Source organism: Bubalus kerabau, chromosome 13, assembly GCF_029407905.1.
Source record: "Bubalus kerabau isolate K-KA32 ecotype Philippines breed swamp buffalo chromosome 13, PCC_UOA_SB_1v2, whole genome shotgun sequence".
Taxonomy (NCBI): domain Eukaryota; kingdom Metazoa; phylum Chordata; class Mammalia; order Artiodactyla; family Bovidae; genus Bubalus; species Bubalus kerabau.
The window spans coordinates 32,523,510-32,541,601 of record NC_073636.1 but is presented as its reverse complement, the minus strand read 5'-3'; the positions used below and the strand labels follow the sequence as shown (position 1 = coordinate 32,541,601).

General features: G+C 39.5%; 1 protein-coding gene across 7 annotated transcripts in view; it reads right to left on the bottom strand.

Moving 5' to 3' along the window:
- Positions 1-12,743: 12,743 nt before the first annotated feature.
- Positions 12,744-18,092, bottom strand: part of STAM (signal transducing adaptor molecule) — a 66,443-nt gene continuing 61,094 nt past the window's right edge. The window contains exons 16-17 of one of the 7 annotated variants that reach the window (XR_008701473.1): positions 17,981-18,069; positions 12,748-17,132 (exon numbers count right to left, since the gene is read on the bottom strand). Coding sequence is in view for 2 of the 7 variants with exons in the window: in XM_055543928.1 (XP_055399903.1) it covers positions 18,061-18,072 (12 nt within the window). In the remaining 5 variants the exon portion in view is untranslated. Of the gene's footprint in view, positions 18,073-18,092 lie in introns of all 7 variants that reach the window. The other 6 variants (XR_008701471.1, XR_008701472.1, XR_008701475.1 and 3 more) reach the window with 6 other exon arrangements.

Sequence of the window (18,092 nt, the reverse complement as noted above, 5' to 3'; positions counted from 1 at the left end):
ATCCATAAAATGGATGTGTATTGATGAGCATAAAGATTGCTTCCAGGGCTGTAAAGCTAAATAAGCTTCTAAATTACCAGGTATATTGATCCTAGTACTCAGTTTTAATGTTGACATAAAACAAACAAAGATGGCCTTCTTTTTTTAGGCTTTTATCTTCGGAATACAGTGTCTGGATTTTGCAAAGATATGTCTAATGCTTTAGGTATTGGCATATCCCAATGATCTGTGTCAAGTTTTAGGGTGTGATAACTTAGGAATTAATATGATTTGAACTTGAACTAGACAGATGCCATCTCCTGACCCTAAACAGGAAAGATGAAGGAGTAAACACCATTGTACTTGCTATATTTAACTTCTAGGATCCTATAGTAAACTTCTTGAGGATATTGGATCTTGAAGATTACAGGTGGCAAACTTTGAAGTGAACTCCACTGAAGATCTAAGAGGCCCAACTAAAACTGTGGCATCACAGCTGTGGATTGAGCAGAACTTTTTGAAAGGGCTACCTTGAAGATGACAACCTTAGAGGAGCTATGGTGATTGGCAGTGGAAAGAATCAGGACGTGTGAAAAATCCTTAAAAATTTATTGACTTAAATAACTTTGTCTATGTTATGAATAAAAAGAAACCTTTGTGCAGAAAAAAAAAAAAATAAATAAAAGGACAAGAACAGCTTTACTATGTTTGCAGTGCCCTCACCACCCCCCTCACCCCCCCTCACCCCCACCACCCCAAGCCATCAGCACGGAGGAGCCCCTGGGCCCGTGATTTCTCTAGTAGAGAAAAGACCAAGGTACAGATTCAACTTTCCCGGCATTTCAAGGCACTGTTCAAGAGGCCCACTTCTGTCTCACCTCATGCAGAAAACTGAAGACACTGGCACAGCTAGACCACCTAGGATTGTTACAAAGTAGGAAGGGATGGCTAGTGCATACAGACCTCCCACAGCCCACCAACAACCCTGACCACGACCTCCACCAGCCAGCCCCAGCCAGCTATAAATCCCACTAGCCAATCCTGACCAACCACAAACCCCACAGCCACTGTTGAATTACATAACCCAAGGACCCTGGAATTGAAAGACCCTGCCTGTGGACGATCCCAGGATTGACTGACTGATAGTGATGAAGTCCTTTCCCTGTTGAAACTCTCTTGAAATGCACAGACACCAGTACAAGGATACAAAGACCACACAGAATCAGGGAAACATGACACCACCGAGGGAAACGTAAAACTTCTAGTGCACGCATGCTCAGTTACTAAGCCATGTCCCACTCTTTGCGACCCCATGGACTGTAGCCCGCCAGGCTGTCCCCGGGATTCTCCAGGTAATAAAAGTGGAGTGGACTGCCATTTCTCTTCTAGAGGATCTCCCCAACCCAGGAATCGAACCCACATTGTCTCCTGCATTGGCAGGCAGATTCTTTACCACTGAGTCACCTGGGAAAATCATAAATTTCTAGTAATTGACCCTGAAGAAATGGAGTTCCACAAACTGACAAAGACTTTAAACCAGTCATCTTAAAAAAACTCAGTGGCTACAAAAGAATACAGATACACAACTAAATAAAATCAGGAAAAGACAGGAATGAAATGGGATGGAAAAACATCAGCAAGATGGCAGTATTAGAATTCCCAGGGCCCATCCTTTCCCAGAAACATCCACTGGAACAACTATCCACATGAATTTATAAAAATACCTTCAGAAGACATAAGCATTCCAGGTGAGGGATGACAGCACCTGGGCAGAGCACAGAAATGAGAAAAGAGGCATTGAAGATGGTGGGAAAGGTAACTTCACATTATGTCTATGATCCTCCTCTAAACCCAGGCAGCCCATCAGGGAAACAAACATCATCCCTGTGGGAGGGAAGTGACGTGAGCACCCAGCACCACTGCAGACCCCAGCATGGTCCCTCAGCACCACCATCCCTAGGTGGCTCTTGTGGTACAAGGTTTCTGGTGGGCTCTTGTAAACCCAAGATCCCACCCATCCCAGCACTGGATTGGAATCTGCAGCTCTAGGCACCAAATTGGCCTCTGTGAACCCAGGCTCCAGGCAGGCTCCTATTAATCCAGGCTCCCAGCCAGGCCCAATGCTATGTCAGCTATCATAGACCCAGGCTCCCAACCCACCCCAGCACCATGTTAGCTCCATGAAGCCAGATGCCCAGCCCAGAACCAGGCTAGGACTTGCAGACCCAGACACTGGGCTCACCCCAGGTCCATAGCACTTAACTGGTTCTGTAGAACCAGGATCCAGGCCTGATCCCATGGATTCAGGCACTGGAATTGCCAGCCCAAGGACTTCATCAGAAAGGTCAACCACAGACACCACCCTGTAGGGCTCACCCATAATATCTCACTGGTAATGGGCTTTCCTTGCTGAAGCCACCCTGTAAAGACTAGAAGAGGTGTCTACTTCTTCAAATGTACAGAAACCAACACAAAGTCACAGGGTCATTAATAATCAGGGAAATATGATTAGCTCCAATGACGGACCCTAAATTAAGGGAGATCTATGAACTGTTTCACAAACAGTGAAATCCTTCAGTCAGAGTAGTCAAAGAAAAATGAATTTAAAAAAGAGTGAACAAAGACTCCAAAAACTGTGGGATACAGAAGCAATCTATACATTACTGGAGGAAAAGAAGAAAAGAGGGAGAAATGACAGAAAGCTTATTAAAAGAAATAATGACTGAGAACTTTTCAAATCTGGATAGAGATCTGGATACCCAAGTTCATGAAGCTAACAGGCAATCCCCAAATTTCAATTCAAAAAATTTTCTCCAAGATATACATTATAATAAAACAGTCTAAAGTTGAAGATAGAGACAAATTTAAAAACAGAAAAAGAAAGATTAAGTTCTCACATATAATGAAACCTACTCAAGTCAATCAGTGAATTTCTCAGCTGAAACCTTGCTGACCAAAAGAGAGTAGATGGTATATTCAATGTGTTGGGAAAGAAAACACAAAAACAAAACCAACCAAACAAGAATACTTTACCCAACAAAATTCTCTTTCAGAAATGAAGATCGAGACTTTCCTCAAAAAACAAAATCTGAAGGAGTTCATCACCATTAGACCTGCCCAGTGAGATACTAAAAGTAGTTCAAGTTTTTTTTTTTTTTCAATAATAATAGGAGATTATCATACTTCATGTTCAACAATGGATGTATCTTTCAGATGGAAAATCAATAATGGAACACTAGACTTGCACAACACTATAAACCAGCTTTGCTGTTGCTGCTAAGTTGCTTCAGTCAAGTCCGACCCTGTGCGACCCCAGAGATGGCAGCCCACCAGGCTCCCCTGTCCCTGGGATTCTCCAGGCAAGAACACTGGAGTGGGTTGCCATTTCCTTCTCCGATGCATGATAGTGAAAAGTGAAAGTGAAGTCGCTCAGTCATGTCTGACTCTTAGCGACCCCATGGACTGTAGCCTACCAGGCTCCTCTGTCCATGGGATTTTCCAGGCAAGAGTACTGGAGTGGGTTGCCATTGCCTTCTCCATGACTTAACAGCATATACAGACTATTCCAAACCAAGAGCAGTGGAATATATACTCTTTATAAGCATACATGGAACATTTTCTGGGATAGATCACATGCTAAATCACAAAACAAGTCTCTACAAACTTAAGAAGGCTAAAGTATGTAGTGAAAATGAGTATACTACCCAAAGCAATTTATAGATTCAATGCAATCCCTATCAAGCTACCAACAGCATTCTTCACAGAGCTAGAACAAATACTTTCACAATTTGTATGGAAATACAAAAAACCTCGAATAGCCAAAGCGATCTTGAGAAAGAAGAATGGAACTGGAGGAATCAACCTACCTGACCTCAGGCTCTACTACAAAGCCACAGTTATCAAGACAGTATGGTACTGGCACAAAGACAGAAATATAGATCAATGGAACAAAATAGAAAGCCCAGAGATAAATCCACGCACATATGGACACCTTATCTTCGACAAAGGAGGCAAGAATATACAATGGATTAAAGACAATCTCTTTAACAAGTGGTGCTGGGAACTCTGGTCAACCACTTGTAAAAGAATGAAACTAGAACACTTTCTAACACCATACACAAAAATAAACTCAAAATGGATTAAAGATCTAAACGTAAGACCAGAAACTATAAAACTCCTAGAGGAGAACATAGGCAAAACACTCTCTGACATACATCACAGCAGGATCCTCTATGACCCACCTCCCAGAATATTGGAAATAAAAGCAAAAATAAACAAATGGGACCTAATTAACCTTAAAAGCTTCTGCACATCAAAGGAAACTATTAGCAAGGTGAAAAGACAGCCTTCAGAATGGGAGAAGATAATAGCAAATGAAGCAACTGACAAACAACTAATCTCGAGGATATACAAGCAACTCCTACAGCTCAACTCCAGAAAAATAAATGACCCAATCAAAAAATGGGCCAAAGAACTAAACAGACATTTCTCCAAAGAAGACATACAGATGGCTAACAAACACATGAAAAGATGCTCAACATCACTCATTATCAGAGAAATGCAAATCAAAACCACTATGAGGTACCATTTCACACCAGTCAGAATGGCTGCGATCCAAAAGTCTACAAGTAATAAATGCTGGAGAGGGTGTGGAGAAAAGGGAACCCTCTTACACTGTTGGTGGGAATGCAAACTAGTACAGCCACTATGGAGAACAGTGTGGAGATTCCTTAAAAAACTGGAAATAGACCTGCCTTATGATCCAGCAATCCCACTGCTGGGCATACACACTGAGGAAACCAGAAGGGAAAGAGACACGTGTACCCCAATGTTCATCGCAGCACTGTTTATAATAGCCAGGACATGGAAGCAACCTAGATGTCCATCAGCAGATGAATGGATAAGCAAGCTGTGGTACATATACACAATGGAGTATTATTCAGCCATTAAAAAGAATACATTTGAATCAGTTCTAATGAGGTGGATGAAACTGGAGCCTATTATACAGAGTGAAGTAAGCCAGAAAGAAAAACACCAATACAGTATACTAACGCATATATATGGAATTTAGAAAGATGTTAACAATAACCCTGTGTACGAGACAGCAAAAGAGACACTGATGTATAGAACAGTCTTATGGACTCTGTGGGAGAGGGAGAGGGTGGGAAGATTTGGGAGAATGGCATTGAAACATGTAAAATATCATGTATGAAATGAGTCGCCAGTCCAGGTTCGATGCACGATACTGGATGCTTGGGGCTGGTGCACTGGGACGACCCAGAGGGATGGAATGGGGAGGGAGGAGGGAGGAGGGTTCAGGATGGGGAACACATGTATACCTGTGGCGGATTCATTTTGATATTTGGCAAATCTAATACAGTTATGTAAAGTTTAAAAATAAAATAAAATTAAAAAAAAAAAAGAAGGCTAAAGTCTTTTTTACTTTATTTTATTGTACTTTTCAATGAAATAAAACTAGAAATCAATAACACAAAGAAATTAATAAAACACACAAATACATGGAAACGAATCCATTCTTGACCAATCACTGAGTCAAAGGAGAAGTCAAAGGGAAATTTTAAAATATTTTGAGACAAATGAAAACAATAATAAAATATACCAAAGCTTAGGGGATATAGCAAAAGCAGTACTGAGAAGGAAGTTTTTAGTGATAAACACATTAAAAAAGATCTCATACAACCTACCTTTAAACCTCAAGTAAACATAAAAAGAACAAACTAAGCTCAAAATTAGCATAAAGAAGCAGATAATAAGGACTAGAGCAGAAATTGATGAAATAAAGAATAGACAACAATACAAAAAACAGAGAAAACTAAGAGTTATTTTTTAAAATATAAACATAATCAATAAACCATTACCTGAACTTACTGTAAAAAAGAGAAAGACTAAAAATCAGAAATGAAAGAGGAGATGTTACAACTTATGTCACAGAAATTTTAAAAAATCACAAGGGACTATTATGAACAATTACTTATTAACAAGTTGGATAACTTAGAAGACACATTTGAAGAAACCACCAAGACTGAGTCAAGAAGTAGAAAGACTGAACAGATCAATAACAAATAATGAGACTGAATCAATATCAAGAACCTCCCAACAAAGCCCAGGACCAGAAGGTTTCATAGGTAAATTTATCATCAAATATTTAAGAAAAATATGCCAAAGCCTTTGACTGTGTGGATCACAATAAACTGTGAAAAATTCTGAAAGAGATGGGAATACCAGACCACCTGATCTGCTTCTTGAGAAATCTGTATGCAGGTCAGGAAGCAACAGTTAGAACTGGACATGGAAAAACAGACTGGTTCCAAATAGGAAAAGGAGTACGTCAAGGCTGTATATTGTCACCCTGCTTATTTAACTTTTATGCAGAGTACATCATGAGAAACGCTGGGCTGGAAGAAGCACAAGCTGGAATCAAGATTGCGGGGAGAAATATCAATAACCTCAGATATGCAGATGACACCACCCATATGGCAGAAAGTGAAGAGGAACTAAAGAGCCTCTTGATGAAAGTGAAAGAGGAGAGTGAAAAAGTTGGCTTAAAGCTAGCATTCAGAAAATGAAGATCATGGCATCCAGTCCCATCACTTCATGGGAAATAGATCGGGAAACAGTGGAAACAGTGTCAGACTTAATTTTGGGGGCTCCAAAATCACTGCAGATGGTGACTGCAGCCAGGAAATTAAAAGACTCTTACTCCTTGGAAGGAAAGTTATGACCAACCTAGATAGCATATTCAAAAGCAGAGACATTACTTTGCCAACAAAGGTCCGTCTAGTCAAGGCTATGGTTTTTCCTGTGGTCATGTATGGATGTGAGAGTTGGACTCTGAAGAAAGCTGATTGCCGAAGAATTGATGCTTTTGAACTGTGGTGTTGGAGAAGACTCTTGAGAGTCCCTTGGACTGCAAGGAGATCCAACCAGTCCATTCTGAAGGAGATCAGTCCTGGGATTTCTTTGGAAGGAATGATGCTAAAGCTGAAACTCCAGTACTTTGGCCACCTCATGTGAAGAGTTGACTCATTGGAAAAGACTCTGATGCTAGGAGGGACTGGGGGCAGGAGGAGAAGGGGACGACAGAGGATGAGATGGCTGGATGGCATCACTGACTCGATGGACTTGAGTCTTAGTCAACTCTGGGAGTTGGTGATGGACAGGGAGGCCTGGCGTGCTGCGATTCATGGGGTTGCCAAGAGTTGGACAAGACTGAGTGACTGAACTGAACTGAATACCAATCCTTCAAACTCTCCTAGAAAATAGAAAAGAGAACATTTCTAAACTCCTTTTATTAGGCCAGCACCACCTTGATAGCACAGCCAGACAAAAAACAAGAAAAAAAGTGCAAAAACTATATAAGCTAATAGTCCTGATTAACATGGACATAAAAAATTCTCAACAAAATATTAGCAAACTTAATTCAACAGCACATTAAAAGGTTCATAATGACCAGGTAGGACTTATCCCTGGAATGTAAGGCTAGTTCAACACATGCAAGTCAATGTGACAACATCACGTTAAGAGAATGAAGGACAAAAATCACATGATTATTTCAATACATGCAGAAAAAAAGTATCTGACAACATTCAACACTTTTTCATCAGACTCCAAAAAAAAAAAAAAAAAACCAAAAACATTAAGTGTAGAAGAACTTACCTCAACACACAAAGGCCCTATATGAAAAACCCACAGCTAACATCATATTCAACAGTGGAAAAACAAATTTTTCTCTCTAAAATCTGGAAGAAGACAACACTTGTCAAGATAGCTATTATAAAGGGAAAAAAATATATAGTTGGTGAGGATGGATATGGAGAACCTGGAATCTTTGTTGTACACTGTTGGTGGGAATGTAAAATGGTTTAGCTGCTATGGAAAATAGAATGGAGCATCCTCAAAATATTAAAAGTAAATCTACCACATGACTATGACTTCTGGGACTGAACTGAAATCAGATCTTGAAGAGGACCCAGCCCCGGCTGATCCAGGGTATTCGAAGCGGGGATGGCGTCGGCGACTTATTTAAATATTAATTAGAGATATAAAGAGTAATAGAATGAGGATAGCTCAGCAGGAAAATTTAGTGGAGAAAAGAGGCTGAGTAGCTTGGTTTATGCAGGAAACCAATAAAACTTCAAGACAAGAAGCTTGCACCACTTATGTAGGCCGCAGGCGTCCTTCCATTCTCCCGAAGGAGAGGAGACACTGAGGCCTCCCCGGTCAGATCTTAGAAGCCCAGGCAAAGTTAGTAAGCATGGCGGGCTCCGCGCTCCAGATGGAGACTCAGCCAGAGTTTGAGAGAGAGAGCGACATGGGGAGACCAGTCTTTCGAGAAACTGATCCCAATTCTTTATTTTCCGGAGTCTGTTTTTATACACTGAGATGTTATACAAAAGTCACACGGGGTCAGCAGTCCTGACTTTTATTAAAGTCAGGTGCTTCATACAAATGTATACAGAGGTCTTAGGGGTGTTACATCATCTTCTGGCCAGGGGGGCCTGCTGACAATTTATGACCCTCTCCTTGTGACAGCGGTCAGTCAACCAGAACACTTATTTCTCCAAGGGTGATTATTCTTAAAACAGATGCCACCCAAATACAGTTACATTCCTATAGGGTGAGGGTGTAGTGGGTTTTAGTTAAGGAAAGAATTTACTTGGCCTAAGGTCTAACGTGATTTATATCAAAGGTTAATACTTATTTCTTCTAGATATTCATTAATGTGTATGGGCAGGGGATGTGGAGACTTAACAGTAAACATTGGCTCAACAAATGAAAAACCCTTCACCAATACAATTTCTAATCAGCCCGCTATACTTATACTAATGGTTTTCTAACTTTTCTAAGGAACCTGTTTTTAGAAGGCTTAAAGCATCTCGTGCCTCTCACGGTTGGGAGGCTGTGAGCAATCACGTGTGGCCGGACAAGTCTGTCAGGCAGGCTAGAGAACCTTCAGAGGAGTTTGTAAGTTTGGAACACTCCTGTCATGCCCAGGAATTATTATTAACTGGAGCTCTAAGTTAACTCCTTCTCCAAAAGAGGTGGTGGGGGACAGCCCCCCGTAAAGTCAGAGGTGTAGGTGAGAGCACAAAGTAGTAAAATAGGCAGCCTCTGGTTATGGGGGTAGATGCTCAAGGTTTTTCAGGGGGACTCCTGAGGCTCAATCCCGCCTTTGCGTATGTCGAGCCTCCTTCCTCATGACCTTTGCCAAGGGCAGAGTGCCTCCCGCCAGCCCCCCGCACCACATTCACCGCAGCATTATTCACAACAGCCAAGAAATGGAAACAACCCAAATGTGCACTAGCAGATGAGTGAATATGGAATGTATACACAATGCAATATTATTCTGCCTTTAAAAAGGAAATTCTACTCTTTGCAACAACACTGAAGACATGATGAATGAAATAAGTCAGTCACAGGAAGACAAATACTGAGTGATCCCTCTTATGTGAGGCATGTAATATAGTCAGACGTAGAGAAGTAGACAATATAACGGTGGTACCTGGAGATGGAGGAGGAAATGGGAAGTTGTCACTCAAGGGTACAGAGCTAGTTATACAAGATGTTAAGTTCCACAAATGTGCTCTAAAGCATTGTGCCAGTAGTTAATAATAAAGTATCATGCATTTAAAAATTTGTTAAGGTGAATCTCATGTCTACTGTTTGTATCACAAAAAACAAAACAAAGGGACACAAAGAAAATTTGGAGCTGATGGATATGTTCATCACCTTGACTATGGGGATGGTAACATGAGTATATACACATCCAAACTCATATAAGGGTAATTTTAATTATATGGGTTTTTTTGTGTGTTTATTACTGCAATGAAGTTGAAGAAAAAATTTTGTTCCCAACACTGAAATGACTATAGCCTGTACCTAACTCCCCAGTTGCAATATTAGCGCTTAGCTCCTCTTGTAGTACTGAACACCTTACTAAATTCAACCTTGTGCTATAGCTTTAAATGTATGTGTTTTATTTCCTTACACATTTGTGAACATCCAAAGGCAGTGACAGGACCTTGCTGTGTTGAAGGGACCCCAATGCCACTCGTGGTTTTGATGATCCACTAGGACGACTCTCAGGGCTCAGTATACTGCGCTCATGGCTGTAATTTATTGCACCAAAAGGACTTCAAGCAAAGTCAGAAAAGAAAAAAGGTGCATGGGGGGCTGTCAACGGAAACCAGGTACAAGCTTCTATGAGTCCTTGAACCAAAGTCACACAGGACGAGTTTAATTCCCCCAGCAACAAGGCGTGACAACACGTGTATAATGTTGCCAATCAGGAAAGCTCACTACCCTCGGTGCCTAGCTCTTTACTGGGGCTGATCATGTCCCCAGATTATGTCCTACTTGACATGTCCCCAGATTCCAGACTCCCAGAAGGAAGCAAATGATCAGCATAAAACACATCATTTGTGCAAAGTTTGGGCCCAATGTGCCACTCTTCTCCATTCTGAGAATAGGAGGAACCCTCCCCAAATCCAAGCTCCCAAAGCCAGTCTAGGCCAAACTTGGAAAAGGGACCCTCACAAGATGGCAGTCAGGCCCGCTATGCCAGATTTTTTTCTGTCCACTTAGTCATTGTTAGATCTCCCTGGTATGCAAACATCTGCTGAATTCCATTTTCCACCTCACATTTTTGCTAAAGCGAGATGATGGGAAATAAATGATCACTTCATGTATACAAAGAACTGTTTCATGTTTTAGAACTGGTCTACATGTGTTTTTAAAAACCCTGTGTACAAGACAGCAAAAGAGACACTGATGTATAGAACAGTCTTATGGACTCTGTGGGAGAGGGAGAGGGTGGGAAAAATTTGGGAGAATGGCATTGAAACATGTAAAATATCATGTATGAAACGAGTTGCCAGTCCAGGTTCAACACACAATACTGGATGCTTGGGGTTAGTGCACTGGGACGACCCAGAGGGATGGTATGGGGAGGGAGGAGGGAGGAGGGTTCAGGATGGGGAACACATGTATACCTGTGGCGGATTCATTTTGATATTTGGCAAAACTAATACAATTTTGTCAAGTTAAAAAAAAAATTATAAATCAACTATACAATAAAATTTAAAAAATAAAATAAAATAAATAAATAAATAAATTGACCGTCAGAGAAATGGGGCGATCTTCAACAAGGGGTAGGAGGAAATAGGGAGTGACTGTTAATGAATATAGGGTTTCTTTTTGGGGGCAATAGTGAAAATGTTCTAAAATCGATTGTGCTGACAGTTATACATTATTGATGACTATATTAAAAGCCATTTAATTACATATTTCCAATAAGTGAACTGTATAACATGTGAATTATATCTCAATAAAACTATTTAAAAATAAAAAAATAAAAACTTTGTCTTGCCACTCAACATAGTTTTATTTTACCCTTTAATACGTAAGCTTGGATAAACCAATTTTACATAAACAGCTAGTTAATCACTATAATAAATATAAAAGTAAACACAAAGTAGTGGTTAAATCACCACCACAGAGGTAATGGCCTGGATATGATTTCTATTTTTAATATCTGTTTGGGATCTGACCTAAGGTATTTTAGTCTACAGACCTTCTTCTGTAATGATAACACTTCAAACTTATGTTAACAGTCAGCAGCAGACTGCTAAGTCGATTCTGACTAGTAACAAACTTAGTCTCAATAATAAAGAACTTTGAGTGACTTGGCAGCTCCACTGTCAGGATCCAGGCCTGGTGATGTCAAAGGATGCTTTGGTAAAAAACTGGAGAATTCTGTCACGAGTCCCCATGTTTCACCACCAGCCTGGCAGGACTTTTCCTGTGGGACATCATGGCCCTAAAATTATGCTCGAAATAAGATGCTTGTCTTTGAGAATAGAAAAAAGGTGGCTTGACAGATCAACACAATCTCCTTTTCCTTTTTTTCTTTTTTCCCCTGGACAATGCCCATGACTGCAAAGTATGAAAGCCTGCCTAAATGATTTCCTCAGTTGACTCTCTTGTGTGTTTTGAAGAATTCCTATGGATTGTAAGGAAAGCATACAGGTTCTGTGAATTTAGCTTTTCCATGTGTTCAGGAACACAATATCTAAAATCTGCTCATCTTCACAGCTCCCAACTCTGATGGCAATATTGGGGCAAAAGGGTCCATCAGTGGGATGGGCCAAGCTTAGGGCAACCCTTGATGCCTAGACTGAAAAGTTTTAAACAGATTTTACAGCACAGGGGTTCACAGACAGGATATATAGATGGATTTTAAGTATCTCTGAAACACCTGAAATTATATGCAGCACTCTAGGTGGGGGCATTTTTCTGGGGAGAAGATCCAAAGCTTTCTTTATCTTTTCAAATGTGACTGTGACCTCAGAATGTTTGTGGAAACTCAGGCCAACTGGATAAGGCCAAAAAAAGGTTGCATATCGTCAGCATTTTCCAAACCAGTGTTACCAGGAGGGTCATCTGGGGCACTTGTTAAATTGCATGTAATTCTCTTCTCCAGGAAATTAAAATTGAATCACTTAAAAAATTTTGAGGGACTCCCCTGGTGGTCCAGTGGTTAGGACTTCACCTTCTAATGCAGGGGGTACGGGTTTGATCCCTGGTCAGGGAGCTAAGATTCCCATATATGCCTCACAGCCCCAAAGCCAAAAAACAGAAATAATACTGTAAAAAAATCAGTAAAGACTTTAAAATGTTTTTAATTAAAAAAAATCTTGATATGCATTATGATTCATTGCTTCTATCTCAAAAAGTAAATTAAAACAAGAAGGCAAGTGGTAAACCCCAGTATAGCACGTCAGAAAATTATCAGTAATTATGTTCTATAACATGCTTATCCTTCAGATTCTGTGGAGACACATCCACTGCTGCCCCTATGTTGGGCAAATCCAGAATATTTCACATATTAAGTAAATCAAAATCCTAAAAACTGATGTTTTTCAGATGTCATGAAAAACAATAAATCACAAATTGATGGTTCTGTAACATTCTTTCCCAACCTGTCTGAAATCCTAATCGTCAAGAAATGCCTACTATAGATTTTTCTAGATTCAATCTCAGCAGCACCACCTACTGATAACTTGAAGTCAGTGCTTTATATAAACTCAGCAATAGGAAGATTAACCAACTAATTGGAAATCACCTAGAACATGCTTGGCTTTTCATAAAATATGTACGATAATTTAACTGACAGAGGAAAAATGTTTTAATATTTTTGCAAGTGGTGAATCAAATTGCATTCAATGACAAGGGTTGCTTCAATCATGCAACAGATTGAATACTTATGTTCCCTGAAAAATTTGTTGGAATTCTAAGCCCCAGGGTGATGGTGTTTGGAGGTAGGGCCTTTGAGAAGTGATTGGGAGAGAGACCCATTGTAAATGGGATTAGTATCTTCTAAGAGAGACCCCAAGGAGCTGTCTCCCTCCTTTCTTTTGCCATGAGAGGCTATCATGAGAAGACAGCTATGAACCAAGAAGCAGGCCCTCACAAACTGAATCTCCTAGCATCTTGACCTTGGACTTTACAGCTTCCAGAACTGAGAAATAAATTTGTTACTTATGTAATTTCCATCTCCCCTCTGCTACAGTTTTTTTTTTCGCTTTGCCATGCAGCATGTGGAATCTTAGTTCCCTGAACAGGGATTCAATCTATGAACCCTTCAGTGGAAGCATGGAGTCCTAACCACTGGATCACCAGGAAAGTCCCCTGGCTATGGTAATATTACAGCAGCTTGAAGGGACAAACACACACCCAGGTATGTTTCTACTATGTTGGCTATTCTCCATCCATCTCCTCACCTGTGCCCCCATCATTCTGTATTCCAGTTGGGTTCGGCCAGTGAGATGACTAGCAAGAAATCAGTGGGTAGTGGGAGACACTAGGGTATTTATTCCTCTCGTCCTTCTCTCCTGACCACTGTGCCATTCATAGCTCTGTCCGTCTGTCCCTCCTCCACTAGTCCAGCTCTCCTCTTGTGTTGCTGTGTAACACTTACCCCTCTTGACTCAGAGGTCCTGACAGTAAAGGATGCCTCCACTACCCTTGCTGGCTCCTTCAGTCTTCAGTTAAGGAGTTCTTTTGCAAAAGCCTGTTTAGTTGACCTCCTGTGTGTAATCTGACTTTCTGGCAGGCCCCTGACAAGGACACAGAGCTCTCTGGAGACTCATCGTGCTTACTGTAAAACTGAAGTGATCACTTACTCAACACTTAGGTACCTGAGTACAGTGGAAAAGATATTGCTCTAGGTACAATATACATGAAAATATGAAAAAGATTCCACTATTAGGAATCTCCCATTAATGAGAAGTTCATATTAATAGACATACAAGGGGGTTGGGTTGACTGAAAACTTCAATGATTCCACATAACTATTCTAATTTCTATACATAGTATCACTAATCTTAGGTATCAAATAAGTCAGCCTTTTAGCTATCACGTTTAGCTATCACGTTTCCACAGTGCCCTAAAAGAGTTTCACCGAGTTTATCACCATCAGACTGGAACCTTGTGGTTTATTTAAATAATCTTAAATAAGCCAGCTGGAAACCTGCAACCAACTACTTAACCTGAAAATGTGTATTTTTACATTCTAATGAGGTAGTCTCACCAACAAATGTTTACTTTAGAGTTCTTCTGTGGGACATAAACACACACACACAGTACAAAATTCTCCCTTTATGTGAAGATTCTGGAGAGAAGGGGCTGCCTCATTCTCCCCTGTAGCTTCTAGAGTTCCTATACGTTAGAAAAGGAATCATCATTCTAATGACAAGCTGATGAGTAAGAGCACAAACTTTACTTAGCTTTAAGCCCCAGCCTTGCCCCCATCTGGCTGGACAACCTTGAGTAAATTACCAAACTCTGTGCCTTGGTTTCCTTTCTCCATCAGCCCACTTTAAATGAGAGATTTGAAAAGCACTTAAGAGTGGTACCCATCCTACAGTAAGAACAATGCAAGTGCTTGTTTAATAAATAAAATTAAAGTGATGCCTTTTTTTCACATCACTGCAGGAACAGCAGCTGGAACAGAACTTAAGACATAATTCTCTCATTTTATAGATGATAAAGCTGAGGACCAGGAAAAGTTAATGCAATAAGCCGGGGTAGAAAATGTGACTGAGGGAGATATCACCCCTAGGAGGCTCACTCACCAACACAGCATGCTTTAGAAAGAAATGGAGCAATTTTGTCCAAGGAACAAAACTCTGATGTCAAAATGAACCTATAAATGACCTGCATTTGCATCTCCTGATTTATAAAAGTATTTAAATAAGTATCTACTAAGTGTTATGAAATATAAAAATTTAGAATGCAGTAAACCTGGAAAACCTGATACATGACTCAAAAGTCAGCCAACTGAAGGTCAAATCGATAGTTAATTTTTTAAAAATCAGTGGAAATAATGGCACGATGGCCTTGCCCATTTAACTCAGAAAATGATGGTTTTAATTTTCCTCTTTTCTCTTTTTTTGGAGGGAGATGGCAGAGTTGTCAGTCATATAATCTCACAGATTGTACTTTGGCAAAACACAATTCTTTGAATCTGAACATGCTCACAGGCTCTACTGGGATCCTTTCGACCTTGTAAAGAGGAAAGAACATTTTATATCCTAGATATACCTGATTCTTTTCCAATACTTAAAAACATATTTTTTTTTAAGTTAGAAATAAATGGTGACTAGCCACTCACCCTCCATCTCTAAATGACTTTGAGAGTTAGTATGGATATAACTGCTCTTTGGAAAACAAAAACTTGTTGCAGGAGGTGATACAATTAAGGAACAATGTGAGCAAAATGCAAATTTCCAGGAGAAATTTGTCCAGGAGAAAGGGTAGGTGAAATGCAGGCTTTGTGGCTTTGTGGCTTTTGAAATGTGGCTTTGTCCAGGAGAAACAGTAGGTGAAATGCAGAAGATGCACCCAGATAAACTGAGTCGTGCAGGAACACGCAAAACACCTGCAGAAACAGGCAAAACCCACACGAGGGCGTGCCTCACCCCACCACCAGCAAGCACCCTCAGCTCACCCGGGGCTGAGTCACACATACCCAGATCTGGTGTCACAACAGGCTCTCCTACTCTAGCAGTCCCTATGCCCATCTGCATGTTAATTCACAAATAAATCCTTCCCATATCCACTCCCAAAGGCTCACGTCAGGTCTTTGTCAAGGTAAAGCGTCATATTCACTGTAATGTTCATGTCTTCGTAAACCATTTAACACATGAAACAGTGCTACTATTTATATTAGTTTCCTATTTTTATTCTTAAGCATGTTATTGCAGATGCTCTGCAATGTTGTGCCTCTAATGGGTTTTTCCCATAAACTCTAAGGCTTTTTTTATCGTGTAGTAATGCATGTTGCATAGTGATTTTTAGGACACATAAATGCCCGACAGCAGAATTTCCTGTATTCTGAGCTCCAGGTCATCAAAGTTACAACATTTTAAATCCAATAAACAGGAATTATCTGTGAGAACCACAACCAGTCTTCAGGTTTCTCTTCAGTTGATTTCATTCTGCATAGAATTTTACATTTCTCAAACCACAGCTCTTGGAATAACTATCTAGAAAAAAAATGAGTTATACACAGCATTTGATTAATAAACATGTGAATTACTAGATAAATAGGACTTTCAAAAGATACTATACATAGTAATTTAGATTATTCTACTCAATTTTAATAATGCTCACCTCTTGGTCAAAAATGAAAAATACTTCAGAGTTTTTAATCTCAAAATGTGTTTGACAAAACTGTTAAAACATATTACTTAAACTCAGCTCCTTCAGCTATTAATCTATCCTCCTTTGCTTAATTTTTGAGACCAATTTCCCTGACCACTGTGAATTACAACATACATAAAACAAACATTTGGTATAAACTAGACACTTACTCAATTTTAGTGCTCCCACTGAAAGCATAAATAGAATCATGTTCCAGTAAGTATTCTTTAGCAAGTAAAAACTGGAGAATATTTTTTTTTGGAAGACATTTTTTGGTTTTCAAATAGACAAATCAGCATAGTTAGACACAAATGCTGAGTAAGAGTTAAAATAAAAAATAGAACTTTACTCCCTTCATACTGAAAACCTGAAGGAAATGATTCTCTTTCAAGTCCATGAAAGGCATGCAGAGGAGAGATACTCCTGTTCTGTGGAACGAAGCAAAAGCACAACACTTTACCTTACAGCCTAATAAAGTTCCATTCTGGACACCAGAAGTCTTCCTGTTTCAAATGCATATTTAACTTAATCCGAAGGAAACCCACTGGCCTACCTGCTCCCCCTCCAAATAAATTAAATTTGGCAACCATGTCAATGAAATAAAAGTATCCTGATGTTTTGATATCAAATTATTTCACTAAGACCAATTAGAATGTAAGTAATCTTTTAAAAATAAAAAAGAAACATTACCTATACAAATACAAAATTTATTTTCACTATGACATAAAATAAAGAACTTTGTCTTTTTTTGTTTGTTTGCTTGCTTTGGTAAAACCTAACCAGTATTCACTCTTGAAATTACTCTTAAAAAAATCAGCATTAGATAGCAAAAAAGTTTCTAAAAAGGAACTGACTATTCCTGCTGGGAATATAACACAACCAGTGATAACAACTGGAAATTCTGTCTTTCCCCTCTATAAAAAGCTTATTTACTTTCTGTAATACTTGACAAAAGCCTTTTAATGAGATTCCATGAAATATCATAAACTAATTTAGGAAAGAATTTTTAATGCCAGCAGGATATCTAATTTCCTGAAGTCCAAACAAGAACACTACAAAAAAAAAATATTCGTTTTATTTTTGAAATTGTCCTATATAACTATGGAAAATACTGTACACATGTAACTGACATTGACACATAAGAAAAAGTTGGTTAGAAAAAACTAACCTTTAAAAGCTAATGTTTATGTGTATTAATAACTTGTAATCACACAATACCTTTTTCTAGGTCAAATATTTGTGATGCAAAAAAATAATGCCATTGCTGATTTTGTACCTTATTTGGAATATTCGAAAAAGACTTGCTCAGCCTGTCTCAAAGATGGAAGCTCCTAGTTTCCACAGTTCTCCAGCATTTCAGGTGATCTGCTTATTTGGTAAATAAAACA